The sequence below is a fragment of the Filobasidium floriforme genome (assembly GCF_021052385.1).
Source record: "Filobasidium floriforme strain CBS 6241 chromosome Unknown HD553scaffold_7, whole genome shotgun sequence".
NCBI classification, from domain to species: Eukaryota; Fungi; Basidiomycota; class Tremellomycetes; order Filobasidiales; family Filobasidiaceae; genus Filobasidium; species Filobasidium floriforme.
The window spans coordinates 902,059-928,968 of record NW_025763628.1 but is presented as its reverse complement, the minus strand read 5'-3'; the positions used below and the strand labels follow the sequence as shown (position 1 = coordinate 928,968).

Below are 26,910 nucleotides of genomic sequence, written 5' to 3'. Positions count from 1 at the left end.
GAAGAGAATATACGCCACGGCCTCGACGCCGGCCCTGCTGCGAATCCGGTGTTCAGTGAGCACAACCAGCTGCTTCGGCAATGCCTAGGACCTCAGAAGCAATCCTTTGTCTCCAAAGCAAAAACCAGGGGCCGCATTCTGATGCTCGGTCGGAACAAGGGGTCTGGAAGGGGGAGTTTCAGCTTCACTTTTCAGGCATGGGACACTATATAATCGATCGGAGCCGTTCATGAATTTCAGGCTATAGGAGGCACAGCGACTATTTATTGCAACAATCCAGTCCATCAGCGCGCAGATCAGCCCCTGTTCCCATATCATGTCCTCTTACGGCTCCTACAATCCTTCCGCTTCCGTCTACGATCCTTCCGCTTCTGTCTATACGGGTGGAGACGTTTACTCCAACTCAAACGGTGCTCAGTCCCATGACGCTCCTTCTGGTCATAGCGGGGAGGAACAGAACCCTCTTTATGATGGCTCCCACGCTCCACCCGGGATCTCGTCCCTTGCCGTTTCAGACGGGTACTCTGCAGCCCATCTCTCAGGCGGACAAGACAGGGCGTTACGCGAGCCGAAGCCGTTGCACAAGAACGGGACACATTATCCAACGCCATACTTGCCTCCACGCGATAAGCGACCTCCAACTCCAGAGATAAATATACCAAGCGGCGATTTATCACAGTATGACAACGTAGGGAGGCCACTTACCGTCGGGAGCGTCCTTAGTTACGCTTTAGAATTCGGGAGCAACCTCTCACAAGCGACCTGGAACTGCTATAATGGGTTAGGTTTCAGGCCCAACGCTCCTCTGGAGGCTCTCGATGTGGAATACGACGATCAGAACGGTAGCAATCCCTGTTACGAACCGTCGGAGTATGCAAACGTGCAGATACCTGGGGAAGCGGCGAAAGCGGCGAACCGATTTGTCAATCGTATCGAAGAAACGAGGTATCAACCGTTTCCCTACGAAACAAAGAGATAACGACCGTTTCCCTAAACCCATATCCTCCTTTGTACATCCCACTCCATACCCATATGCCATCCACATACATCCCGTTCGAGCAATTTTTATTACGCAAGCTATAGTTCTGATGAGACATATCGACTTCAACCGACTACGTGACTATCATCGCTTCATGCGACGATGTTTGAATTGTGCTGCGGTCTCAGCATCACATACAGATGGTTTGAGCATAGCTATGGCGTGTTACACAGCCTCTGGGGAGTCGTCATACGCATCAGGGGCGATCGGAACAAAGGATCTCATCCTCCTCTCTCATCGACGATCGACGTGATCGCACGTGATCACGTGAACAATCGAGGGATCATCGCCAAGCGCGGACGCGGGAACAGGAAATCTCGCGTTTCATCGAGCTTTGCTAGCTCCTGCTCAGATCGATCACGACATCCACGCTTCTGCCCCTGCAAGCCTCTGCAATGCAATCCTTTCGTCAGTATGACGAGATCATGATGCTGGGGGATGTATTCCTTTCTTTCTAATGGGGGCGAGCCCGTCATCGCTTGCCACCACTCTGCGTATATATGTATGGGGAGCCAGCTGCACTCTTCTCACCCTACAGCCTAATGAGCGCTTTCAGCTCGATCCCCTTCAGCCTTACCATCGCTCAACTCTTCGGCCTTCCATCGCACAACATGGTCGCTCAATCAGTTCTTTCCGCAGATGCGCTGACGGGAATTGTCAACTCCACCATCGAAACGGTCATCGCGTCAATCTTTCACCCGGATTTTCTGTCTTACTTTGACGACAACGGAGACCATTCCAACGTAATACAAAGCTACGTTGCTTCGAAGGTCCCCAATGCTTTCACTTCGGCACAGGACGATTTCAAGTCTTATCAACCACCAGAAGCTACGACTGCTTCGACGGTTGACCCCGCGGTACAGACCGACCGAAATGTTCCTCCCCGACCGACCGTTCCATCGACTCCCGTTCCGCCTGGACATTCCGATCCACAGCCCGCACAGATCAAAAACCCATATTTGTCCCCACCTACCGCTCAGGGAGAGGTCCCAACCGACGCACTTCGGCGATCTCCTGTCAATCGAGACAATGTCTCGACTAGAGACTTCGCAAACGAGGAGGCGGACGGCAGGTCGATCGCTTCCTCTGAAAACGATACCTATGGAGTCAGGGACACAGGAGATACTGCATCTATCTTTTCCCTCTCTCGCTCACTTCGTAGAGCTCCCGGGGCTCAGAAGGATCCTACCATGCAGACAGTACCTCTCGCCCAGCCTGTCCCACAGCAGTCCGGAGCGATCCCTCAACCACAAACAGCAGCATACGACACGGAACCCGTGGACGATCCCAATTCGCCGTACCATGAGGCGGGTGAACCTGCAGGTATCCCAGGTCAAAGTGAGATGGATACACGCTCGTTCAGATCTGCTGGTAGTCGCCCCCGGAGGTTCTTAGAGGATCGTGGTATGCATGGCCCGCGATACCCTCTCGACCCTGATGACACGTACAACGATGCGGGCCCGAACGATTGGAGGTCGATGTCCAGTGCGCTGACAGGATTGCAAGCAGAAGTCGCTAGCATGTACAAGAGCTTCCAGAGCTTCCAAAACTCGATCTTACACTCCCTCAACTCTCTGAATACACGATTTGACCAGATGAACAGCCGACTGTCAGAAATGACGAACGCTCTGCCCGGATTCACAATGTCTTCCAACCGGTCCGCTGCGCCACCTAGCTCTTTCCAAGGTGCTCCTCCGCAGACCGCTGATCCGTCAGCTCCAGTCAGGCCTGAAGAACCGATTCGTCAGGTTCAATTCCCTGATCAGCAAGGCCAACTAGGTCCCGAACAGCCGGTCCTGAACTCCAATGCCCCGCCCGTGATGGCACCGCAGGTCAGGCCTGACGATATGATTCGCGGTCCGGTTGACAACGCCCTCCTCGATGAAATCGATGCCCCGAACACCGCTCAAGCGGTCAAGCCAGACCAGTCGATCTCTGGAGGCAGAGGAACAGCGCCGGAAACCGAGCGGAAGGCCAAGGGCAGAACTCACTTACGAAAGAGGTATGACCCTGAAGAAGGGAGTGTGTAGGTAATTCTTTGTAAAGGCCGTACTGTATATCTGGCCATATGTACTAGTACAATCCCATCCACGTCGCAATGTATTCGCCCCACATACCACTCCACACCAGACCCCCTAGTCGCCCGTTACTAACAAAGAACTTCCAGCAACTCTCCCGCTTCTCGAAGTCCACCTTCAACAGCTGCCAACCGAGATGCACAGCAGTCCCCAAGACGGAGACCGCATAGTAGATTGGTCCCAACGTCATAGCCTGACCAACGTAGGTCAGAGTGCCCACGAAGAACGTAGACAACCCGGCCAGGATCGGTCGAGTCGCCAAACCAAATCGCAAAGCGGTCGATTTGATATTGACCAAGACGTCATCCTTCTTGTCCTGTATCGCCAAAGTCAGCGTAAGCATTATGACTTTCCGTCGATCGAAACACCTGATCAACTCACTTGGTGTGCGTAAATGGTGTCGTAGTACACACACCACGCAACTCCTCCCAGATACAGCGGACCGGCGAGGGCCAAATCAACAGCCCCAGTCATCGCTGACCAACCCAGCAGGGCGCCCCAGTTGAAAGCCAGACCGAGGACGATCTGAGGGTAATAGGTGATTCGCTTCATGAAGGGGTAGATGAAGACCAGGCCGAGAGAAGATGCGCCGAGCAGAATGCTATCAGGGTAAGAGTCGCTGTCAGCTGGGTGCAGCGTCACATCTAGCGTCACGCATTCGGCTCACCTATACCAATTGAGCTGCAACAACACCGCCAACCCGACGAAAAGCTGTCCGATCAAGAAGATAGATGCCTGTCGCATGCTGACGGCACCTCGCGCCAGCGGCCTGTTCTTGGTCCTGTCGACCGCTCGATCTAGACGTGCATCCCACATGTCGTTGATCGTGCATCCAGCTCCACGCATGACGACAGCACCGGTCAAGAACAATGCCATGTTCCAGAGAGGAAGCAAGGGCGAGGGTAGCGGAGTCATGGTCAAGGCGGATAGCGTGATGGACCAGGCTGAGGGAAGGAAGATGTTAGCTTGTCTGACCTAGCTATCAAGATTGAGAGCGTACTTACCACAAGGCCAAAACAGTAGCCAGGTGCCGATGGGTTTATCAATCCGGATGAGTTCTAGGTAAGGCTTGACAGGTAATAGAACCTTGGGGAGCTTGTCGATGAACGTTCGAGGCGGAGCGATGGCGGTAACGGCGACGTGATCGGGAAGTTTTGATTGAAGAGTAGACTTGGGTATCGAGGATGGGGCATCGGAAGTGGTAGAGCTGGAAGCCGAGGCGGATTGTTGTTGTTGTACAGTGGTAGTGGCAGGAGAGGCAGTCGAATTAGGGGTGGGAACAGGAGCAGAATCAGAACGAGAGACCTTTCCAGAAGACGCAGAACCAGAAGCCGAGGTAGAATATCCCCTCGACATCCTAGAGACGCGGTTCCTGCAATACGCAAAAACACAGACCAACGTCAGTCTTCACGGGTCATACGTGAGAGACGAGCTCGGGGAGAGTGATAAGACATTACTTGATTGGCACTCGGAAAAGTCTGGTGACCCATGGTCGATCCGGTCCCCGAGGACTCTCCGTTGGCCAGACCTTTTCGGTGAGAGGCGGTCCAGACGTCAAAAGTGATTCCTTGCAACCAGGCGGTGAGGTCGTCGATTTCCTACGGGAAAGGAACGGAGTGCTGTCAGTATATGTGTAATTTAGAAGCGATCCCGCTGATGCTGCTCACCTCGGCAGCGAGGGAATGCGGCATCCCATCGTACTTCCTGAACGTCAATCCCGGCTTTCCGTAGCTCTGGCCAGCAGGCAACAGAGGCAGGTTGATCTGAGGTACCGATTGCAGTAGCTCGATGGACTTCATGCCGACTGATGATATGGTCGGGTAGGTTCAGCATGCTAGGTCGCGAACCGTATCAAGGGAAGGTACGGGCAGGCTCACAAGAGAACTTGACGACCTGATCGTCGGTACCGTGACCCCAGAAGACGGCAAGGTCCTTTGCATGAGGCGAAGCGATCTGCAATATCGACTCGGTAGTCTGAGCTACATCCAGATCTCACGGTGATCAGGCTCACAAACTCACCTCGGCGATCTTGTGGTTGAGCGGGACCCATCCACTGAGGGCGACGACCCCTCCCAACTTTTTCGTCGTAGTGATCCCCGTCAAGATAGAGATGACGCTCCCCTGAGAGAACCCTCCGATGACGATACTCTCTTCCGGGATCTGAGCGTTCTTGACTTCCTGAGCAATGAGCTGTTCGAGCGAAGTGACCGATTTCATGAGACCAGGTTCATCGTCGATCCTCTTCGAGTTGGTGGTGAGGTTGTCCAAGGTCGGCACGTCAAACCATCTACCATAAGATGTCTAAGTCAGTATTATGCGTGATGGTATCGAGGTAATTTGCAATCGGGTGCGCACCCAGGCATCTTGTATCCCGAGTTCATGGTGATGGGAATGCTCTTGGCCGAAGGCAAGATGAACTTGAGGTTGGGGAACTGCCGACCCAGCATGTGTGCCATCGGGACGAACGAAGTCCCCTGATCTCCCAGACCCTGTAGTCTCAATACAACATGTCGTGTATGAGCGACATGAAGCCAGAAGTAGTCCCGACAAACTTTTACTGACATGGAGAAAGATGACGGTCCCGGTATGTTTACCGACGGCTTCGACGACCTTGACCGAGGAGATGGCAGCTGGCAGCGACATTTCTTCCTGCTTGACGACAATCGGCGGTGGAGTGGTCTGAGCTGTGTTGTCGGATGTAGTCGAACCTCTGGAGGCAGGAGAGATGTAGTAGTATAGGATAAAGAGCAAGGTCAGGAGCGAGGTGATCGCGCCTGCCAACTTCCTGCTCGGGAAACCGGCTCGGAGACGAATCTTGGGCAGAAAGTTATACGGAGATTCGGGCAAAACCTTCGAGTTCAACAGGGTCTGACGGAATCGATACGTATAATGCAGAGCAATAATTATAGGATGTAGAACGTGAACAGGTGATTGTGTATGGGTCTCGTCATGTTTCGGCGCTGACAAGGCACAAAACATCCGGGACCCTACCGCCCACAATCGAGATCCCCGATCGTGTAACCCTTGATCACCTGCCACCGTCTTTCCTTCTCCTCGTCCTCCTTGCTGGTCCGCTCACCGGCGCTGAACGAATCCAGAGACAGGGACTGTACGCTATGTGAAAGGCTCTTGAAGTCGAACGACGGCGGTAACGTATCCGGGTTGAAATTCCGGCAAACCAGGAAATGTTCTGCAAGGCGTAATCTTATCAGCCTTTGTAGGGTTCTATTTTCCCAGGAAGACTTGTACTTACCTGCACTCCCCGCTCTACTACTTCGAGGCTTCCTCACCCACACCCCTCCTCTACGGCCATACCGATCATACCCCTTGACCTCACATCCTCCTTCCTCATACGGATTTCCGAGCGTATCGTCAATCAGCTCGTCCCCCTTCTGCGGGTAACTGAAGAACGGCTCGAGCTGCGAGATGAGGATCTCGCCGGTAGGATCTGATGGCGAGAGGAAGATCTTGAAGATCAGGGTGGCGCCTGGTGCCAGTAACGGTAAAGCTAGCGTCAAAGCCTGTCATCATGCAGGACATCGTCTCAGTCTCGTAAGCTCGATTTCAAGGATACCATTCAACGTACTGCCAGTAACAGCTGAGCATGCAGATACGCATCCAGATCATGTACCCCCGTCACTGCGATATATTCCGCAATCAATCAGAGGAGATCCGGGATTCTTCGATCGATACGAGCTTACCTTCTGGTGCTCCATCACAGACAACCAGATCCGCCTTTTCCTCCTCCATAGCGTCCATCATCTTGTTAAGAGTGGATGGTACGGTGATGTCCGCATGCAAGATGGTCACTCCTGCCAGAGGCGCCTGAAGTACATATATTCCCGTGCGAGTAGGTTCAGCGTTTAGATGATCTTGATGAGACTTGGAGAATGAGACACTTACCATAGGCTGGAGGTCGATAGAGACGATCTTTGCCGGGTCTTTCTTCCCTGCAGGTCTGTCGAAACGACATATGTTTGAGTCCTGACTAATGTTCACAACCGTCTGAGGTTAATAGCAACTCACCTGAGCTTTCGTGACAAGACCTGACTCCATGATCCCGGTGCGGCACAGAAATCGCATGCCACTCTCACTCCTCGGAAGAGATCAAACTCCTCATCTAGAAGGTAAATATGTACGATTAAATGCAATCAGTGCCATAAGACTAAAGTAGTGGGTGGCCCGCAACACGAGATACTTACCCAGGTGGAGAAGCTTGTAGGCTGATCTTGCTCGATAACCTATTCCAGCACCCGGATACGGCTTAGTTTTTGCCAGAACTTCATCCAGATCTCACTTTATTCCCATACCTTCGCTCTTGCCTGATACCGTCAGATCTGTCAGTCTACGACTTCCGGCTGCAGTTGAGGCTAGCCAAACTCACATAGTCGATAGTAAATGTCCCGCTTGTCTGCCGACGATCTGCTCATCTTGTCCGACTTGTTCCGTATTCGTTTGATAGCCTGGAAATTTGCTAAACCAGGAGACTGGAGATTGGCGGGTTATGTCTTATCAACCTGATTGTAGATCCCTTTGCCGATTAGTTGATGGTGGAAGAGGGTAGGAGGATGATGGATCGAGGTCTGTCGAATTATTTTCGAGCCGGCTCGGTCAAGTGCGACGCCAAGCTGCTGGACTCGAAAACAAAACAGATCTACAACTACTACTTCTACACCTCTAGGATCTGATCAGGACCCTCTCAATACGCCCAAATAATCTTATACACACATACATACTCTTGAGGTGGACCAGAAGTGTCTTGACCAGGCAGATGTCGATCTAATCCAGCGATCCCGGCTACGATCATGCTGGTATAGCCATCTCCCTGCAGTAAAGATCGTAAACAAAACACAAAACAACTCGGAGGTCGTTGGTCGGGAGGTGGACAGGAAGGAAAAAGGATGGCGCCGAGAAGGGTTAGGAAACCCAGGAATCGATCTCATCCTCTTGCCGATAAGATTGTGAGTCATTAGTTTATCTGAATGCGATCACAAGCGAACCCGTTGACCTTGAGCGCGTTTCACGTCAGTTCCCTACCATCTTGAGGAATGTAGCACCTACCGAAAGACCATACCCGTTCTTGAAGCGCAATCTCAAAGCTTATGCACCGGACCGGAGGTCGTTGAACAGAAGAAAAGAATGGGAGCTCGATCTTTTCTGTTCGAAGCGAGACAGCGAGGAAGACCTGCTCTCGGCATGGTAAGCATCTCCCGCATGCAAACCCTCCTCGCCTCCCAATCGTACTGACTTGCGCGCCGTCCATAAATCCCAGCCGAGTCGACCGGGAACTCATCCTCAACATTCGCTCGGCCTGGCTCTGTCCGGAGGGGGCACCAGAGAAGAAATTCGCGGTGACAGCGAATTTGCGTCTCCAGGTCGAGCGTTTCCCCGAACGTCCCGACCATCCGCCGGACCAACCCGGTTGGATGAATTACGGATACGTATATGACGGAGAGTTGACCTGGCTATCGGATGGGTCATTCAACAACAACCCAGGTGACATCAGGGTCACAAGTTCTGCTCGGTCTAAGAATGTCAGAACGCAAATGCTTGTCTGGCTATCCATCCGGAATCAGGAAGTCGAGGAAGCAGAATCGCCAGATGCCACGGACAGTCAGGATTCGCAAGCAGACTCGCTCGCATATTGGAAGATGCAGCAGGAGGAGGGTCTCATCGTGGTGACCGAGTCAGGGTCGCTCCGTTCATGTGCAGGCTCCGCCGAGTTGAGAAGCGGCAAGGTGCCAGGGTGGACCATGCTCGTCGACTTTGATCTGAAATGGAAGCCTACGTACCGGAGACATATACAGCCGCTGGAGCCAAAGATACAGCCAGCGAGGACATCGGTGGGAAAGGTCACCTTCCGCCTCGAAGGCGAAGACAAGGGGACCCAAGTCATGGACGGATGGCGCTGTCCCCTATGCGTACCCTTGGACTATGGCTCCTGGCTCAGACTGCATCACCATATCGAGCGGGAGCACCCGGACGTCAAGGCCGAACTGGGCCATTACTTGACGGTCGATATCCGAGAACGTCGGCCAGAGGTGGAGCTGGAGCCCGTGTCGATGAGCTCGAGGTTGGAGCTGGGTACGCTAGCGGACCGGTTGCCCGAATTGATGGAGGGTTACAATGGCGGAGACTTTGAGCATTTGATACGAGAGCGAGAAGAGGTGAGAGCATATCGTCCCCGTTACCGCGCGTAACGTGGTAGCTGATGAAAGTTTTGGCCGAAATAGATCATATTCGGGTGGATACATGTGAGCCGCTCGCAAGGACGGAGTCGAGTGCTCTCTGTACTTATTTCATCATGTTTCAGTTTACTGGCAAACGAAGATTTCTTCTGTGCATGTGGAACCGTTGGGTGGCGGAAAAAGGGTAACTGAAGCCTTGTCCCTCCTGGAAAGTCGATCGGTACTGATGATACTTCTCGTCGACAAAAACGTAGACCCCTCCTCATTCACTCTGGCAGGAAATACATTTGCGATTGGATCGAACGGGATCGCCATCGCCTGATCAAATACGACCTAGGAGTCGAACTGAGGGACCACTTGATGATCATGGTCGAATACAAACATATCGATTCCATGACGGCCTTGATGGCCTTGCGGAAATTAAAAGATCCACCTGTAAATTGACGAGCTTCACGACAGCATTACACAACACATACGACAGATATGACATGCATGCCCAAAGGTATCCTCTTCAGCCCATCGCCATTCACATTTGACTGTAGGCACCCGTCTTGGAATGTCCGAACCGATCGTTCAAGCCCCGAGCGTCTTTGATCAAGCTCGAGCGATCCTTTTCGCCCATCATCTTGCCGCTGACACCCATCATCGTATCTCTATCCCAGACGATGGGCGCTTCTTTGCTCTTCGGAGCGTTGCTGACCGTGGTAGCATGTTGGTCCATAAGGGATGACACCCGGTGATTTGCCTGTAGGGCAGCAAGAACAAGACGCAGGCCGTCCACGAGTGATCAGCTTGAATTCGCGCAGGCCTTGATCATGATGTATTCATTAGTGATCACTGAACTCACGTTGTGCTGCTCGATCGTATTTCGAATCTCCATATCCCTCATCTTCTTCCGTCGGATCGCATCTTCCTCCTCGGCGTCCGCCTTGGCCTTTCTCTTGCCGTTCTTCAACCTTTCCAATTTCTGACCAAACCGAGTACACGCGACGGAAATCATTTAGCTAATGCTATCTTTTGAAGATCAGCCCGTAAGGTTCGTAAGGAGGCTCACATCAGCAGGGGATTCCGTCCAAGCGCTCATATCCGTGTTCGCCTCCTCAGTCCTTGCGGAGAATCCTCTCGACCGTAACTTGGTCGGGTCCATCTCTGCGCGTATCAGCAACGGACCATCAGGACGTCAATTCATAGTGTCGTGTCGACAAGTCCGCTAGATACGTCTTGGGACTCACTCGAAAGCAGGTCAGAAGCTTCCGGGGGGTTGAGCATCCATTCTTCCCGTTGCATGACTTTTGGCTTTTCAGCTTCCTGCATCTCAACCTCAAATCAGCATGAAATATCCCTGAGGAGAATGAAGAGAAACTGGCGAGACGGAGACGCAGACGCACCTCTCTGAGCTTGTTCACCCGTTCTTCCCGTTCCAAAAACTCTCGCACAGCATCCCCCGGTTGATCGCCCCTGTATGCCATCTCCGGTCTTGGTCCGACATCATCGTCATCATCGTCATCGTCTTCATAGTTTGCATATGCTGTTCGTTGCGGCAATGCTGGAGCTGTTGTCGGTACTGTTGCTGTTGCTGACGCAGAGCTACCCGGTAACGTGGGCCCGTATGTCTTCCTGCTCTCGTTAGAAGCCGAAGCTACCGGTACGGAGCTTGATGAGGTTGATGATGCGGAAGCTTGAGCCTGAGCTTTAGCCCTTCTAGCAGCGAGGATATGAGGAGGAAGAGCAGGTCCAGCTTGATCTGGTGACGGAGACCTCGATCTAGCTTTCGGCTGAGGTCCAGACTCGGACTCGGTTTCGGGTGTCGCCGCCCGTTTCTTTTGCAAGTGAGGAGGGAGGGCTGGTCCGATATCAGACATCTTGGGTGAGCTTGCAATCTTTGTTGCCTGTTGGTAGATGCAAGGTGCGAGCAGAGAACAGGTCGATAGGACGAAGGACGGTGTTGTAATATCTTCTGCCCTGCTCAACGATCAACGATCAGCGACGACAGGTGACGCGCGATTAGCAGCTTAGCAGGAGCCCGCTTGATAAGGCCAGAAGCCAGAAAGTCATGGAGTGATTCTCGGTCTTCCTCACTCAGACTCAGATTGTACTCGTCGAGCGAGGCGGCGGGACGAGCGGATTGGGCGAGTCCGGGTTTAGCAAGTCCCGATGCCCCTGGTTGGGCAGGTCATGATTACAAAAGTTACCGGTCGAAATACAGCTTCAAGTCGTGCAGTGGTTCGTTAAACACATCTCCCCCCAAGGCCGCCAATCATTCGACCCATCTACGCTCCATCGCTCCCTCCCTGTCCATCGTCTATCCATCAACTACCGTCTCCCCCAAACGCAGCCTTGGCCTCTGTCGTCATCTCTTCCGGTCGATCCGTAACCTCCTTCCCACCCGCTCCCAACTCTCCCTCGACGCCCTTCAACCCTTCCAACAAGTTGTCCAGCCTCTCTTCTAGCTTGTCGGCTACATCGTCCGCCACGTCGAACTGCTTCAAGAGGTCCTCGAGGTCCCGCTCGTTCGTACCCTGCGAGACGAGCAGTTCGAGCAACGGACCTAGGGTCGCCTTGTCCTCGTCGGAGAGCTTGGCGAGACCCTCGACGATATCGTCTGGTAGTTCGCCGTTGTTGTTTCCATTTCCATTCACGTTCTCGTTTCCGTTCGGCTGGGAATTACGGGCCTCAGCATTTAGAGCGGTATCGTTAGGAACGTCCGAGGCGGTGAACCTGGCCTGCGGGGCGTCGCTCTGATCTTGCGGCAAGCGTGTGGTCGTGGCCATGGCCTGAGCGACCATGTCGAGGTCAGACATGCCGTTGTTCATGATGTCGTTAGGCAAGGCAAGAGAGATCGGGGATTTTGTAGAGAAGGTAGCGATGTCGACGATGTGATCCGAATAGATTAAGGATGAGATGAGCTGATGAGCTGATGATGATGAATATGCCCCGACCGCCCTCCCAACCTTGCCTAGGGCCGGCATGAGGCCTAACCCTCGACCCTGGAAGCTAATCAAGTACGTTAAACCCTGCAACCTCCCTTTCTTGATATGGATAACCTCACGACGACTCTCACAAGGCACTTGACGATTATTTGCAGCAAACATGTCCAGCCAGAAGCAATTCATGTAGGTCCTCGCTCTTGCGCTTCGCGGCTGTATTGACGATATGCTAAACGAGATCCTTCCCGAACTCACAGCCAAGCGGACGATGATGACCTGGACGACCTCTCCTTCGGCGGACCCGCTACAGCGAACCAGCCCCTGAACCCATCATCGTCCTCATCATCAAACCAAGCTGGAGGTAGTGGTACCCAATCTCAGTCGAACGCGTTGGGAGGAAGGATAGGCTCTACCCCGTCGGGTGGAAGGAGGGAAGATTGGGGTGGTGTCAGGACGGAGACGAGGTTTACGGGGGAGAGCACGCTGGATGAGCCTGTTTCGGTGACGATAGTGAGTTTTCTGTTCCTACGTATCATCCAGAAACCACGGATTGCCGTCGAGATGCGTGGAAGGATGGTTCTGATGCTACGTTTGATCTTGTTTATGATCGCATGCAGATGCGCGACTTGACGTCAATCTACGATAAATTGCTTCAAGTCCTTTATCCTCCCAAACAAGGCGGTAGCAACGAGCTCCTGAGGTGAGCCAAGACTACATCGTCCGAACAACTCGGTTTGAGCTTTAAGTCCGAATGCGCATGACACTCAATTCGAACTCGCCTGCACTGCGTAATAGGGAATGGGACCTCTGGGGTCCGCTGGTCATCTGTCTGGCACTGGCTATCATCCTCTCTATCGACGTAAGTCCCTCGCCCGTTGTCTGAAACCTCCCCGTCATCATCACATGTAAATTTCACGCTGACCTACCTGCCAATACTTCCCCGCATGGACACACCACTATAGTCACCGGCTAACCAGTCCATCCAGGTATTCTCCATGGTCATCTCCCTAGTTACGATCGGTTCGGTCATCGTTACCGTCAATGCCAAGCTGCTGGGCGGTCGAGTGTGAGCAAACGGAACATCTCCCTTGACCATCTTGCACAGGGTTACTGATCCGGAACGCTGCTTGGTTTGGCACCTGGCTCATGACCTTATAGATCGTTCTTCCAATCACTCGTAAGTCTACACACTACCTTCTCTTCACACCTTGCCGTACAATGCCACCTCGAGCTGACTGATCCGTCTTACCCGCTTTGTCTATCGCAGTGCGTACTCGGCTACTGCCTCTTCCCCCTCCTCGTAGCTTCGATCGTCTCGTTCGTTCTGCACAACGTCTGGATCCGACTGCCGGTCAGTCTAGCCGCATGGGGCTGGTGTGTATGGGGTGAGTTTTGCGCAAGCTGTCATCGCACCTCACCTCCGAACACATCGTGTCATATAGCCATATTACGTGAAAGCTGACAATAATCATCCACGCTCTTCAACCGTGCATACGAAATTCATAGCCTCGATGAACTTTTTGGGAGGGACCAAGATCCAGGAAGATCGATCTTTCCTGGCCGTCTACCCGCTGTTCTTGTTCTATTTCGTGTTCAGTTGGATGATCATCATCCAGTAGGTGGCGTCGACGTTACGCTGGAGGGTTTTTGTAGGCTGTCTCTCCCAGACGAGAAGGGAAACGGGTATTGGACAATAGATGGTATTTCGATCGTCGAGCCCGATTTAACGGAAAGATGCTCGCGTCGTCGCTGCCTAGTGCCGTGCGCAGCGACTCTTTGAGACCTGCAAGCTCGATATTTAGGTGCTTACTCCCCTCGGAAGTGTACCCTGAGCCATATTTCTTCAATCCGCCATACACTGCGATGTGACTTGTTTTGGCGGATTTTTTCCGACTGCAACAGAAGGACGACCGCGCCTCTGCTGCTAGCTGAATGGACCATGAGATGCCTCGAGCGGTATCGTTTATCAAGATGGCCTTCACCGCCAATGTGAAGCTTGATCCAGTCGATGGCATCCCCGTTATACGCAGCAAGAGTCTCCTTGATGGGATTCTCCATGACCACGCATACGCCCTGGATTTCAATCTGATATAAGTTGGGCAAATGATGGATATCTTGATTTGATAAAGTCTTCATAATCCGACACCTCGTCCAACTCTTCCTCTTCCTCTTCCATCGCCTCATTGCGATTTCGTTCTGAACGACGGCAGTTGCCATATATCATATGCGCCATATGCCATATGCCATATGCCATATGCAATATGAGGATGTGTGTGAGCCAAGATCTTTTTTGGATCTCTCGGGTTTGACGGACGGACAAGAGGTAAGCAGGGAGTCGAAGTAACCGGGTCGATGCCGCCGGAAGCAAAATGCGAGGTTCCCCGGCCGAGGGGCCCCGTGTCGACGACCCATGGCATGGCGGGGTATGAGTACATCAATAATGCGCAACACTTCTCATTCTCCTCACACTCTATCTAGTCTGGAGCGAATCAGCAACAGAGTGAACACATTGACAATAATGATATTCGAGTCCCCAGACCCAGTCCCTTCCAACCTGCCTCCCTCGGGAAGGATCGTCTACGACCACGTCCTCCCCGAAAAGACCGCTTTCGACCCCAACTCGCCAGCGTTCATCGATGGGATCACGGGGAGGATCATCACCCGGGCAGAGTTGCGTCGAGATACGCTCAGATTGGGTCAAGGGATCCATGAGCTCAAGCCTAGAAATGCCGGACGGGAAGGAAAAGAACCCGTCGTCCTGATCTTTTCGCCCAACACGATGGACTACCCCGTCCAATTCCTCGGCGTGCAAGCGGCAGGATGTATCGCTTCCCTCGTCAACGCTTCTTACTTGACGGACGAGCTCGCCCATCAGATCAGGGACGGTACGCCTTTCCTCATATTCATCCACCCGACTCTGGTCGAGATACTGGAATCGGCCTTGGCCCTGCTCAAGGCGGAAGGACACGACACGGCAGCGATCAAGGTCTATTCGACTTCCTCGGAAGGCATCTCGTCGGACAAGGCCGACAAGCATCATTACCCGAGTTACCAGACCCTCTATGCAAAATTGACGAGCAACATAGCAGTGGGGTACGGCCGAGCCGAAATGTCGGCACAGGAAATCGACGATACACCAGCCGTGCTCTGTTACAGCTCTGGAACAGTGAGTCTTTTGCATGCCTCATGCCATATGCAACACGATCCATGTCACATGACCACCCCCACCTGCCCTCTTTCGCACCCGCGCGCGCTCACTCACTCATGATCCCCGTTTGACCCCTTCTTTTCGCTCACAGACGGGCAGGTCCAAAGGCGTCGTAACGACCAACAAGAACTTCAACTACTTGTCCGCTCTCTGGAGCGCGCATGTGAATGGCCACAAGGTCTCCCCGGACAAGGACAAGTATGTGTCGGTCTTGCCTTTTTACCGTGAGTAATTTGCTGCTGTGGTGGCGCGTGAAAGGGCGCATCGGGGTGATGAAGAGAATTGATGGTTGAAATATTTTGGGTTGTTATAGATATTTACGGGCTGCTGCAGTGAGTGATCGGCTACTGAAAAGCTCTTTTGATCTTGTCCGGAGCTCACGATTGAGTCTTTGTAGAATCCTCATCGCGCCCCTGGTGGAAGGCATCCCAGCGGTGATCCTCCCACGATTCATGCCCGAGACCTTCCTGGACGCCGTCTCCCGCTACCGGATCACCATCGGGATCGTCGTCCCTCCCATCCTGCTCATGCTCGCTCATCATCCGCTCGTCGCGAAACACGATCTCAGCTCCTTGCAGATGCTCATGTCGGCGGCAGCTCCGCTAGGCGAAGGGCTGACGAACCAGGTGCTCGATCGATTGAAGAAACAAGGAGGCGAAAAGGCCAAGGGACTCAAGATCACCCAAGCTTACGGCCTGACCGAGACGACGGGAGCTAGCGTGAGCTTGAAGATGCAGTTCGTAGAGAAGAAATTCGGGTCGGTGGGTACGCCCTACGCGACGTTTCAGTACAAGGTCGTCGATGACGAAGGGAAAGACTTGTCACCGGGTGAGACGGGAGAACTCTGCATGCGAGGACCGGGGATCATGAAAGGCTATTGGAGGAACAAGAAGGCTACCGAGGAGACTTTCTTGCCGGGGCCGGAGAGATGGTTCAAGACGGGCGATAGCGTGCACATTGACAAGGACGGCTTCATCTAGTAAGTAGGGGCGTAGGCTTCCTACTCGAACCATGCTGCACAGCTAATTTGGGTCGAATTGCGCTACCAGTATCGTCGACAGGATCAAAGAGTTGATCAAGTACAAGGGATTCCAAGTCGCACCCGCCGACCTGGAATCCCTCTTGGTGACCCATCCGAAAGTCGACGATGTCGCCGTGATCGGAATCTACTCCGACGAACATGCTACAGAGTTGCCTAGGGCCTATGTCGTCCTCTCCAAAGACGTCGCGAACCAGGCTGAAGCTACGCAGGAGATTGCGGACTGGGTCGCAAAGCAGGTGAGGATACCTCTATGTCGAGCGTCTGCAAGGACGACGTGCTGATCTGGACGATATAGGTCGCTGGGCACAAACGCCTGCGAGGAGGAGTCATTCCTATAGATGCCATCCCCAAGAGGTTTGTTCAAGACCCGGGCGATTGCGCTGCGAGACACGTTTTTACTGACATTGCCTTGAACAGCGCGGCGGGCAAGACATTGCGAAGGCAATTGCGACTCTTGTCGGACGCCAAGCCGGCGACCATGACATCACAGGCGTCCAGAACGAGCAAGCTATAAGAAGTGAAACATCAGTCCATATTGTGAGAAAAGGAAAATTTGGTCGAATTCTGAAGTCATCGTTGTATAAGCATATGAATGTGATTGATTACCAAGCCTGACCATGTATCCAACGCCAAGCTGAAGAACCTGTTGTCGGCAAGGACGACTTTCCAGCCTGAGAGCAGGATGGAGGCGGGGCGCCATGTAGCTGATCAACCCACGCGATCGCGCTGGAAATCGCTACTGCTCAACTCGATACTTTGCTTCTGGAGGAATGCATCGAAAGCAGACCACTCCAATGCAGAGTTTCTGGCAGACCTATACAGGTCTATCTCTAACGTAATCCTTGTGTCAGACGAGACCAATGGAGTCCTGACATCTAAAGTAACTCCCAACAGCAGACAGAGGCTGTATGCATCGCTTTCAAGCGATTTCCCCATCATCTTGTGACAGGTCACATGGTTCAATTGGCATTGTATAGTAGAGAGTCATGGATAGAATGTATCTGCCTAAACACCAGTATTTTTTGAAGAATGTTGACGGTCAATGTCTGGGGACCCATTTTTCTCTGAACGCTGAATGGTAAAAGCCGTGTGAAGCAAAGGGCGGGATCCCGTCACACTGTTGGACTATTCCCATTGCGTGCTTAATAACGAATAGCATTACAGGTATATTCGCGCTCAGACGGAACGGCGAGCCTAGCACATCACCAACGAAATGTTCCCTCTTCATGCCAGGCTCACCAACGTACTGATCTCCAACCACTTTCCACCCGGATATCTTGAAAGTAAGCACAGCTGAATATAACGGCTCTCTTTGCGTCCAAGGCTCCCTGTTCAGAGATTCGAATCATAGCTCTGGAACAACAACAACCTTTGCCATCCACGGTCCCAGCCTCTGAACCCATCTTCAGGTTTCAAATTGTCAGAGCAGGCGGGAAGAAGTTGTTAAGCTGAATTGTGCAACGGATCAGAGAGCGAGATTTCAACTGTTAGAGGTCAATGTCAGGCAAGCCGCGACTCCCTGCCCGGCCATTCACCTGGACTTAGAGAAGAAGGTTCCCACATTGAGTTCATGACACTCTGAAAAGATGGCGCCGCGAACATAATCTCAACACAAGTAGGTTCAGAGTGCGACGGAACGGAAACGTCCCTTGACCTCATACGTTTCTCAGAACATCGTCTCCAACGCTATCATTTTGACCCCGACCGAGTCAGAGGAGCCAGGCCATCAGGTCTTGGACAGCGACCTGCTCCTAGAGATGTCTCCCGAACCTCCTCAAGCAACCGGCCCAGTTGTCCCCGTGCCAAGAGGAAAACTCCTCGCAGTCCCGCACAACACAACAGATGGTCACTCCGAGTGAATCGCGGATGTCTGTGCCCTGAACATGCGCCCGTACGGAGGATCCGCTCGCCTCAGCCTGGCCGATAGCGCAATCCAAGATTGTCCTCTGAAACGCGCCTCGACCCGGACTTTGTAAACAAATCGCTATTTCGATCGACATCGAGACCGTCCACGGCGGATAATCGAGATCCTTGTTGCAATAACATCCCACCCACCTAGCTCAAGAAGAACAACGCCAGCACCTAGACCTTCTGACAGAACTCCACCAACATGACATCAGATCCTACCAAGTGTACTGTGCTCTACAAGATCCTGACTCCGGATGAGCACGCAGGTCTCCCGACCTCGGACTGGAAGGGCACTTCTCTCGACGTAAGATCAGGTTCCCCTGAACTCGTTTGGTCACGACTCGATCTGACTCTACCGAACACCACCACATCTTGCTTCACAGCTCAAGGACGGCTTCGTCCACCTATCCACCTCGAGCCAAGTCCCTCTCACGCTCGAACGGTTTTTCAACAAGGACTTTTTCCCTGGGGACGATCTCGTACTCGGGTTCATCCCGCGTTCGTCGATCGACGTGGACGACAAGCTGAAGTTTGATGAGTCTGCGCATGGGGATCGGTTCGGACATGTCTACGGGGTGAGTCCAGGAGGACGTGGCTAACTGATAGCTGGATGAGAGATGGTGATTGATGTGCTGATCCTTTTGTGCGGGCAGACGATCGACCCTAGCAAGGACTTTGTCAAGGAGATCAAGATCGCGCGTGAATCGGATGGCAAGTTCCTACTGCCCGAGCTGGATTTCTGAGCTATAGAAAAGGGGATCGACAGCGCTGTAGAAGAAGTGGTGTCGAGGTATATTCTGCTACAGAAGCATCGTGATCCGCCCCAAAGGTACAGCCATGCAGTCCAGCTTCATTGCAAGAGGCAGAATCGTGCTGCACACCCGCGCCAAACAACCGCTCCCTGACCTGCCCTCCTCACACGAGGTCTCGAATGATTTTGGGTTGAGCATCTGTATATATGCGTCTCGTCATGGTCGCGTCTCCTCCCCAAACTACAAGCAAAGACCGCACCCTCTACTCCTCGGGAACCTCGACCGAACCGTCATCGATACCCTCGATAACGTCGTGAGGGTTCTTCCTGTCGACGGTGCATCCGACCGACTGGGCGGTTCCGAGAATCTCCTTGACGGTACCAGAGAGGTTCTTGGCGAGCGACTTGTGCTGCATCTTTCGGGCGATCTGAGAGGCGAAGAGAGAGAGGAGACCAGAACAAGCATGAGCCGCCTGGCCGCCATCCGATACCTTTCGCGCGACCGCTCCTACTCACCGAGACGATCTCGTCGAAAGAAACGTTACCAGTGTGCTTGATGTTCTTCTCCTTCTTTCGGTCCCTAGGAGGCTCCTTCAAGGCCTTGATGACCAAACTCGAAGCGCTGGGGACGACGCTGACCTTGGCCTGACGGTTCTGGATGGTCAACTGGACGGTGACTCGGAGACCCTTCCAGTCACCGGTGGCCTTGGCGATGTCTTCACCGACCTTCTTGGGCGACTACGAGACAAGGATCCAAAACAGAACGGGAGAAGGGTGAGCGGCTTGTTTCGGATGGTCGGTTCGAGTTGAGCGTCTAGGGACTCACAAGACCCAAAGGACCGATCTTGGGGGCCAAAGCGGACGAAGCTCCGACCTCACCTCCGGTGGCTCGGAGGTAGATGATCTGTACGGGACGAAACGAGAAACCATCGGCCGTCAGTTTCCTGGTCATACAAGTGACACCTAGAGCCGGGTTCGGAAGTCGGCAGAAAAGGTCGAAGTCGAGGTCGATGTAGAGCGGGGGAGAGCCGTGGTGAGACGTGCGAGAAAGCCAGGTGAAGGATGATCTCGGGAAGACGAGCGGGAGGTGCATGCGTGGTATGTGCGTGTGTGTATGCGTAAAGCAGGCGTATGTGCGTGTGCGTGTGTGTATGTGCGTGATAAATTCGTATCACAGTTCGTGTATTCCTCCTGCGGGAACGTCCATAACTGAATTCGGCTTCCAGGACGGCCCGAGTCCGCCATATCTTCAACACGCTCAGGACGAGCAGCATAACTTCTGGAGGTCGCTATGTATTACGTCGAGTCCGTCCCCAACCTGGCGTGCCAAGACCGTTTCGCAGGAATTCAGCCTCTTTGGCTTTGGAGGGGTATTTAGAGTATCGTAGTTTTTGCTTCGTCCCGGAGTTGCTTCAGCGGTTAGATGTCGATTTCAAACTTGGTAAAGTTGGACCAGGATCACGGCGGGTGGCTCGAGCGTTTGAAGAGGCGATATGAGGAATCCGGTAATAGGGTCGACGGGTTGGCATCCACATAGCCGTTGAACGAAATCTCCATCTTTTGGTCCATATCGTTTTCGAGCTTCCGGATTCGATTGTCGAGGTCCCCGTTCCTCTTGATCCTTGTCTGCACGCACACATGCACACACACACACACGCATACACCGCACGTTCACGCTGCAGCAAACTTCCGCCCATCTCCGTTGAATCCTCTTTCCACCTCCCCTAATCGCTTTCGCACGTCCATGACCACCACCGGCTTCGTCCCGCCCATAACGATAACGAAATATCGTCCCCATCGACCTCCAACCTTCATCCCCCCTGACTTCGATTCCGAACCCGGACTCTTCCGTCGTTCCGCCAATAACATGAATGCCCACCTTGATCTCGTTGGGGTCGATCTTGGGGGCCATTTTGAAGGAAGGGGGATAGAGCTAACTTTTGAAAAGGTTGAGGTCGGTCGAAGAAGGCAAAGATCCGGGGGCGTGCGGTGACGTCTGAGATCACTTGGTCAATTCTGGACGGGATCTCGATCTGGCTCGGGAGGGGTCTGCGAGGTGGTCGCAACGGTGACTGAGTGGTGTGTGAGAAGCGACGGTGGTGGTGGGCATCAGAAGCGCGACCGAGAGAACGACTGAACGGGGATGCCGGCATGCAACGGGACTAGCAAGCGCGCGTCGTCTCTCTCACTTTTCGCGTTCGCAATAATCCCCGAGAGGAAGCGCATCCCAGCCAAAGAGAGAGGGGCTTTGACGCGGAAACCGGTAAGCGCAAGCTGACCTCGATGCGCTTCTATCTATCTTCGCTTCTTCACTATTCTTGCTTGTATCACGCGTTCGCCCTTTGCCCCGCGAGCGAGTCGCTGAGCGAACCGCCCGTGGACGACCCAGCCCTGAGCTCACCCAGCACCAGCAGCACCTGGCTTGCAGCCAGAGTGTCCGTACGGCAGCATCGTTTCGGACAGGGAGCAAGGACATCGATCAATCCACATCGTCGACCTCGTCAACCTCGACCTCTTGCTCTCCCCTCCTTTCTTACTTCAGGCTCTCCTCGCAAAAGAAAAAGCAACTCACCTCGGCTTTTCACCACCTCGATCAATCATGTCTGAATCTCTCGTCTACAAGGGATCCCTCGAGGGACACGGAGGATGGGTCACCGCCATCGCTACCAGCTCGGAGAACCCGGACATGATCTTGACCGCTTCCAGGGGTGCGTCTGGGGGTCGACATGGAATGCAATGGGGGAAAGGGTCGGACAGAGGAAGGAGCAACGGGATGGAGGAGGTTGAGCATGGCGGGATAGAGCTTTGGGAACAAGATGATCGAGCAGGACGAAGGGAAAGACACTAGAGATCTTTGAAGGATGAAAAGGAGAATCGAGGGAAAGCCGGACGATCGTCCTGTTCAGGATCGAACACCAAAGACCCGGAATACGGTCGAGAGACGCTCGTCGATCTAAAAAGACCTCGATCGGGCCGATCAAAACCTGGCCCCCTCTTTTCTACCTGATCGTCTGTTCCTCTACTGCTCGATCATTTCCAAACTCTTCCCACCGAGCTCAAAAACCCCTTTACCTGCCTTCTTCCTTCTCATCGAACCCACTCACCCACATTGCATTCCAGAAAGCAACCGAATTACATACAGCTAACATGACACTCGATTCGACTCGATAGACAAGAGCATCATCGTCTGGCAACTCACCCGAGATGACGGCGAGTACGGTTTCCCCAAGAAGATCTTGAAGGGTCACAACCACTTCGTCTCGGACGTCGTCATCTCGTCTGACGGTGAGTACCGGGATTGCGGACACAGGATGCTTTAGCGGGGCAGAGCAGGTTGGCTGATGAAACGGTTCGACTCGCGCTCGCTTTCAGGCCAATTCGCCCTCTCCTCGTCGTGGGACCACACCCTCCGACTCTGGGACCTCAACACCGGATCGACCACCCGACGATTCGTCGGTCACACCGCCGACGTCCTCTCGGTCTCTTTCTCGGCTGACAACAGGCAGATCGTCTCGGCCTCGCGAGACAAGACGATCAAGCTCTGGAACACTTTGGGAGAGTGCAAGTTTGACATCAAGGAGGAGGGTCACTCCGAGTGGTGAGTCTGGCGCAAGGGGTCGCGAAGCGGGGGACGAAAGCGGCGGCAAGGAAGCTGATTGAAGGTGGTTGTGATCTTAGGGTTTCGTGCGTTCGATTCTCGCCCAACCCTGCCAACCCCGTCATCGTCTCTGCCGGTTGGGACAAGGTCGTCAAGGTGAGCGTCGTCGTCTGGTCTTTGCCATCTCGTCTCTTGTTCCGTTTTTCTCGTCCGCCTTTCTACCCAACACCGAACGGAAGACGACACCTTCCGACACGCCCGGCGTCCACGCCACCTCGATTTCATGATGACTCGATATATATTTGCTACTTCAGAGGGGTGAAATAGACCCGATGAGACCATCTTTATCCACCAAGATCTCTGACCGATTGAGGCTAGGCTCTGCCTTGTTTTACCCTCCTTCCATACACCTGTGGTGTACCGAACGAACACAACTTGGAACGGCGCGTGCTGATTATATCGACGATGTTCTATCATTTGCCCACGCCAGGTCTGGGAGTTGTCCAAGTGCAAGCTCAAGACCAACCACCACGGACACACTGGATACATCAACACCCTCTCCGTCTCGCCCGACGGTTCCTTGGCCGCTTCCGGTGGCAAGGACGGTATCACCATGCTCTGGGACTTGAACGAGGGCAAACACTTGTACTCTTTGGAGGCTGGTGACATTGTCAACGCTTTGGTCTTCTCGCCCAACAGGTACTGGTTGTGCGCCGCTACCGCTTCGTGCATCAAGATCTTCGACTTGGAGAGCAAGTGAGTCCTGGTTCCCGCAATGTGACAGTTGTTTCGAGCGCAAGAGACACGTGGCTAATATGGTATGGTTCTCCCCGCGCGACAGGTCGATCGTCGACGAGCTCAAGCCCGACTCGCTTTCTAACGACAACACCAAGAGCCCCGAGGCCATCTCGCTCGCCTGGTCCGCTGACGGTCAGACCCTCTTTGCCGGTCTTTCCGACAACACCGTCCGAGTCTGGACCGTCGTATAATTGCGAAGCAGCGCATGAGGTATATCGACAGGCTCGACGACGGAGATGGGATGCAAAAGGGAAGATGATGATGACGAGGAGGGAAAAGAGGCGCGGGTCGATTGTGTCTCTTTTTCTGTTGTGTAATCGTTTTCAAGAACGAAGATGAGATGTGTCCGCCCCCGCCCTTGAATATGCCTCGACCCCCAGTGTCTGCGTGCAAAGTGCAGGTGATCCTTGCCTTGCGCTCCGAAATTGTGCGGTACTGTGCTCTGCGGATCTAACTTTGCGATAGTCTACTTGTCAAAGACTTGGCACTGACCTTCGGGACATTTCCGGATCGATGCGATGCTGGACATGGCGTACCGGGCCGGGTACGACGTGTTTGCCTAGTCCAACCATATCCCGAGTCAGTGACCAGAGTACTATGGACCAGCGCCAGCCATCAGCAATTAGCTCGCCATGACCTCATTGCATTCGAGGGTACCTCATCGCGACGACTATCCCGATAAACGTCCGATTCTCCGATTCCGCAAGATGCACGCGCTAGGCTGAACGAAAGTATGGCGCTGTGGAATGTGATCGTGGTCAACGGGTGTTTGTCGACGACGTTCCCCTTTCGCCTTTGTGCTCTGAACCACCCGAAACTAAAACAAAGCGCTATTGACGGACGAATTGCGCTCGGATGAAACGAGCATCGAAATCACTCCGGGTTCCCCATGTTTCTCCGCAATGCCCTGTCGATTTCGACCTAGACTAGAGATTCGAGAGGTATATAACCGGGTGCGATGGAAAGTGGCAGAAGGTAACTTTATCGTATAGTTAGGGGCAAAATAAACGATTCTGTATATCTTGCAAGATGCTTTGGAAATCTGTCGCTGCGCTCTCCACCTTGGCCGTGACGGCTCTTGGGTTCAAGGTCAGTCTGTTAGCCTCGGTCAACGTCCAAGTCGAGGGTTACCTCGGCGTTTGCGCGACATCGCTAAAGATATCTTCCGAATGCTATCACGGCCCTACAGAACCCCTTGAAGGACTTTAACGGGTCTGACCCGCAAATGCAGGTCAGTAAGCGCAGAAATGGAACGCGCACGTGACCTGACTGCTGATGATATGTCTTCTACCCGCTTAACCCACCACACAGTATTGGAACGGTAACTACTACCTGTTGACCACGACCTGGACGCATATTGCCATCACCACCTCACCCACGCTCGAAGGACTGAAGACGGCCGAGCCGAAGATGGTGCATTCGTCGGATGACCCTTCTAGGTGTTGCAATCTTTGGGCGTGAGTCTGGTGTTTCGTCTCTGATTTCGCCTCCAGGTCGAGCTGACCATCGTGTTCATATGCCACGGTTGATATAGTCCTGAGCTGCATTACATCGACGGTAATTGGAGGATGTAAGACTATCGTCCGCATCCTTCAACTACGCGCTCGGTGCTCATCCATCGTGATTGCGCCTCCTAGCTACTACACCGCCGGAACAAACGGTACCTTTGACAATCAGTTCACGCACGTCCTTAAAGGAGGTCAAGATCCTCTGGATACCTACGAGTACGAAGGTGAGCACCAGAATCAAGCTCCCCTAGCCCGCACCATATCCACAGTCTGACCGATGACCTGGGTATTCGTTCGACAGACCGGGTCGTCATGACCGGCCGAGACGTCTGGGCGATCGACTCCACCATCCTCCAAATGGACTACGGAAACTTCCTGATCTACTCTTCTTGGGATCCCAACACGCCTCCTCCTCCGGGCAAGGCGGATGATCGGGACCAGTGTCTTTACATTGCGTGAGCGGTTCCGAATTTCTCAAGTAAAGATATCACCATGGCTGATGTTCAAGAGGGTTAGGAATATGACCTCTCCTACTACCGTCGGCCGATCCGTCAAGATTTCTGCTCCGACCTACGAGTGAGCCCGTCTCTGTTTATTATCTTCTCTGACATCCGGACGGAACGCTTATCGTCTCGGATGACAGTTGGGAGACTGTCGGAACACGAGTCAACGAAGGCGCCGCGCCGTTGTACCACGGCGGTCGGACTTTCCTGAGTTACTCTGCTGCCGGTAAGCCCACATTTCCCTTAACAACCCTTTCCTCACGAGAATCTCGCTGATTCCGGAAGTCATTCCCACTCACCCGCACCAGGCTGCGCGGGAGGGGAATACAAACTCGGTCTCCTCGAACTCGTCGGTGGAAACCCCATGAACGCCTGCGACTGGAAGAAATACCCTGAGCCGGTCTTTAGCGCCAACAAAGAGGATGGGGTGTATGCCCCTGGGCATAACGCCAACTTCTATTCGCCGGATGGCAAGGAGACTTGGAATGTTTACCATGCGGTGAGTCGAGTTGGATTTGAGCTCAAGGACGATGAGCTGGGGGCGAGTAGGAACAGTTGCTGATCTTGCGTGTTCCGGTATCGGTGACTTCAGAACAAGGTAAATTTACGACTGAAACAAGCTAGGATGAATACAAATGGTTGATTGCTGAAACTCGCATCTGATGCATATAGGACGTTGCTGGTTCCTTGCTGTGCGATGGTGCGCGAGACACTCGAGCTCAGATCATCACCTGGTAAGCCAACCGTCTTCGCGCCTGGCCTTCTTTCAAGGAGCGCGCTTGAGACGCTGATCATCATACATCGATAACATAGGGGCGACGACGGCCTTCCCATCTACGGAGAGCCTTTGCCTTTGGATACCGAGATCGCTCCTCCTTCTGGTGAAGTTGCTGCTTAGGTTAGGGAGTCGATTGAGAAGGAACCTGGGCAGCAAAGCGGATTATAAAGCGAAATAAAGCGAAAAGAGGAAAATGGCGCCATATGCCCCTTTGTGATTTATAATCAAAACAGAGTTGTCGAAAGAGGAATGCGAACATGTGATCGTTGTTGTGCTTGGCATCAGAGATATGGCGATAAGCGTACGTTGCATATGCAACGAACGTTCCGGAAGAAGCTTATCAATCGACGAGCGATGCCTGAAGTCTGAAACGTTTCTTTGCGTTTCAAGACGAATCACGACATTCGATCAGGTGGAGCGAGGCAGGTGGAGGTGTGTGACGTGCGGCCCTTCCCCCGCCCAGATCCCACTGGCGGAATCAAAATGTGCCTGACCGAGATTAAAATCTCCCGAATTTACTTCCGAGGCGCGGCGCTAGATCGATCTCGTTCGATTGATGGGTAATCCAAAAGTTTGTTGGCTTT

The 26,910-nt window shown here is 53.3% G+C and overlaps 12 protein-coding genes across 12 annotated transcripts; 7 read left to right on the top strand and 5 right to left on the bottom strand.

Moving 5' to 3' along the window:
* Positions 1 to 316: 316 nt before the first annotated feature.
* Positions 317 to 3,069, top strand: HD553DRAFT_323230 (uncharacterized protein; the record flags this gene model as incomplete). Its single annotated transcript, XM_046181370.1, has 3 exons — positions 317 to 842; positions 1,381 to 1,447; positions 1,578 to 3,069. 3 exons carry the CDS (start codon positions 317 to 319, stop codon positions 3,067 to 3,069), a joined length of 2,085 nt encoding a protein of 694 aa, XP_046037898.1.
* A 43-nt stretch (positions 3,070 to 3,112) lies between these two features.
* Positions 3,113 to 4,473, bottom strand: HD553DRAFT_328449 (prenyltransferase; the record flags this gene model as incomplete). Its single annotated transcript, XM_046181871.1, has 4 exons — positions 3,113 to 3,433; positions 3,499 to 3,718; positions 3,785 to 4,061; positions 4,122 to 4,473. 4 exons carry the CDS (start codon positions 4,471 to 4,473, stop codon positions 3,113 to 3,115), a joined length of 1,170 nt encoding a protein of 389 aa, XP_046037897.1.
* A 44-nt stretch (positions 4,474 to 4,517) lies between these two features.
* Positions 4,518 to 5,760, bottom strand: HD553DRAFT_270582 (putative acyl-protein thioesterase-1; the record flags this gene model as incomplete). Its single annotated transcript, XM_046177672.1, has 6 exons — positions 4,518 to 4,715; positions 4,785 to 4,921; positions 4,995 to 5,070; positions 5,137 to 5,404; positions 5,473 to 5,606; positions 5,680 to 5,760. The coding sequence occupies 6 exons, from the start codon at positions 5,758 to 5,760 to the stop codon at positions 4,518 to 4,520; spliced, it is 894 nt and encodes a 297-aa protein (XP_046037896.1).
* A 126-nt stretch (positions 5,761 to 5,886) lies between these two features.
* On the bottom strand, positions 5,887 to 7,665 carry HD553DRAFT_210783 (FtsJ-like methyltransferase-domain-containing protein). Its single transcript, XM_046177162.1, has 9 exons — positions 7,502 to 7,665; positions 7,428 to 7,439; positions 7,320 to 7,358; positions 7,144 to 7,237; positions 7,021 to 7,075; positions 6,819 to 6,942; positions 6,704 to 6,756; positions 6,371 to 6,638; positions 5,887 to 6,307 (listed from the first exon to the last, which is right to left on the bottom strand). Exons 1-9 carry the CDS (start codon positions 7,545 to 7,547, stop codon positions 6,105 to 6,107), a joined length of 894 nt encoding a protein of 297 aa, XP_046037895.1. The 5' UTR covers positions 7,548 to 7,665; the 3' UTR covers positions 5,887 to 6,104.
* A 135-nt stretch (positions 7,666 to 7,800) lies between these two features.
* Positions 7,801 to 9,790, top strand: HD553DRAFT_210909 (uncharacterized protein). The gene is made up of 6 exons (XM_046177164.1): positions 7,801 to 8,078; positions 8,147 to 8,291; positions 8,698 to 9,284; positions 9,351 to 9,371; positions 9,431 to 9,489; positions 9,560 to 9,790. The coding sequence occupies exons 1-6, from the start codon at positions 8,019 to 8,021 to the stop codon at positions 9,747 to 9,749; spliced, it is 1,062 nt and encodes a 353-aa protein (XP_046037894.1). The 5' UTR covers positions 7,801 to 8,018; the 3' UTR covers positions 9,750 to 9,790.
* Positions 9,702 to 11,381, bottom strand: HD553DRAFT_210805 (uncharacterized protein). Its single transcript, XM_046177163.1, has 5 exons — positions 10,694 to 11,381; positions 10,538 to 10,613; positions 10,360 to 10,454; positions 10,153 to 10,272; positions 9,702 to 10,050 (listed from the first exon to the last, which is right to left on the bottom strand). The coding sequence occupies exons 1-5, from the start codon at positions 11,165 to 11,167 to the stop codon at positions 9,832 to 9,834; spliced, it is 984 nt and encodes a 327-aa protein (XP_046037893.1). The 5' UTR covers positions 11,168 to 11,381; the 3' UTR covers positions 9,702 to 9,831.
* A 980-nt stretch (positions 11,382 to 12,361) lies between these two features.
* HD553DRAFT_309127 (putative vesicle-mediated transport-related protein) lies at positions 12,362 to 14,340 on the top strand. The gene is made up of 8 exons (XM_046179639.1): positions 12,362 to 12,418; positions 12,490 to 12,742; positions 12,850 to 12,932; positions 13,028 to 13,091; positions 13,195 to 13,298; positions 13,391 to 13,409; positions 13,500 to 13,617; positions 13,739 to 14,340. The coding sequence occupies exons 1-8, from the start codon at positions 12,396 to 12,398 to the stop codon at positions 13,849 to 13,851; spliced, it is 777 nt and encodes a 258-aa protein (XP_046037892.1). The 5' UTR covers positions 12,362 to 12,395; the 3' UTR covers positions 13,852 to 14,340.
* Positions 14,341 to 14,722: 382 nt separating this feature from the next.
* HD553DRAFT_309125 (AMP binding protein) lies at positions 14,723 to 17,098 on the top strand. Its single transcript, XM_046179638.1, has 7 exons — positions 14,723 to 15,398; positions 15,532 to 15,664; positions 15,754 to 15,772; positions 15,838 to 16,419; positions 16,490 to 16,718; positions 16,778 to 16,836; positions 16,900 to 17,098. The coding sequence occupies exons 1-7, from the start codon at positions 14,751 to 14,753 to the stop codon at positions 16,994 to 16,996; spliced, it is 1,767 nt and encodes a 588-aa protein (XP_046037891.1). The 5' UTR covers positions 14,723 to 14,750; the 3' UTR covers positions 16,997 to 17,098.
* A 1,494-nt stretch (positions 17,099 to 18,592) lies between these two features.
* Positions 18,593 to 19,133, top strand: HD553DRAFT_341026 (uncharacterized protein; the record flags this gene model as incomplete). Its single annotated transcript, XM_046182599.1, has 3 exons — positions 18,593 to 18,694; positions 18,774 to 18,965; positions 19,044 to 19,133. 3 exons carry the CDS (start codon positions 18,593 to 18,595, stop codon positions 19,131 to 19,133), a joined length of 384 nt encoding a protein of 127 aa, XP_046037890.1.
* Positions 19,077 to 20,369, bottom strand: HD553DRAFT_210767 (60S ribosomal protein L12-like protein). Its single transcript, XM_046177161.1, has 3 exons — positions 19,968 to 20,369; positions 19,658 to 19,879; positions 19,077 to 19,569 (listed from the first exon to the last, which is right to left on the bottom strand). The coding sequence occupies exons 1-3, from the start codon at positions 20,232 to 20,234 to the stop codon at positions 19,405 to 19,407; spliced, it is 654 nt and encodes a 217-aa protein (XP_046037889.1). The 5' UTR covers positions 20,235 to 20,369; the 3' UTR covers positions 19,077 to 19,404.
* Positions 20,370 to 21,408: 1,039 nt separating this feature from the next.
* Positions 21,409 to 23,893, top strand: HD553DRAFT_309117 (WD40 repeat-like protein). The gene is made up of 6 exons (XM_046179637.1): positions 21,409 to 21,849; positions 22,313 to 22,426; positions 22,514 to 22,739; positions 22,820 to 22,895; positions 23,230 to 23,495; positions 23,581 to 23,893. The coding sequence occupies exons 1-6, from the start codon at positions 21,741 to 21,743 to the stop codon at positions 23,726 to 23,728; spliced, it is 939 nt and encodes a 312-aa protein (XP_046037888.1). The 5' UTR covers positions 21,409 to 21,740; the 3' UTR covers positions 23,729 to 23,893.
* Positions 23,894 to 24,566: 673 nt separating this feature from the next.
* HD553DRAFT_341022 (Arabinanase/levansucrase/invertase) lies at positions 24,567 to 26,446 on the top strand (the record flags this gene model as incomplete). The annotated part of the gene is made up of 12 exons (XM_046182598.1): positions 24,567 to 24,626; positions 24,727 to 24,768; positions 24,849 to 24,994; positions 25,072 to 25,107; positions 25,175 to 25,269; positions 25,347 to 25,500; positions 25,562 to 25,621; positions 25,689 to 25,774; positions 25,857 to 26,047; positions 26,141 to 26,146; positions 26,221 to 26,282; positions 26,362 to 26,446. 12 exons carry the CDS (start codon positions 24,567 to 24,569, stop codon positions 26,444 to 26,446), a joined length of 1,023 nt encoding a protein of 340 aa, XP_046037887.1.
* Positions 26,447 to 26,910: the final 464 nt, after the last annotated feature.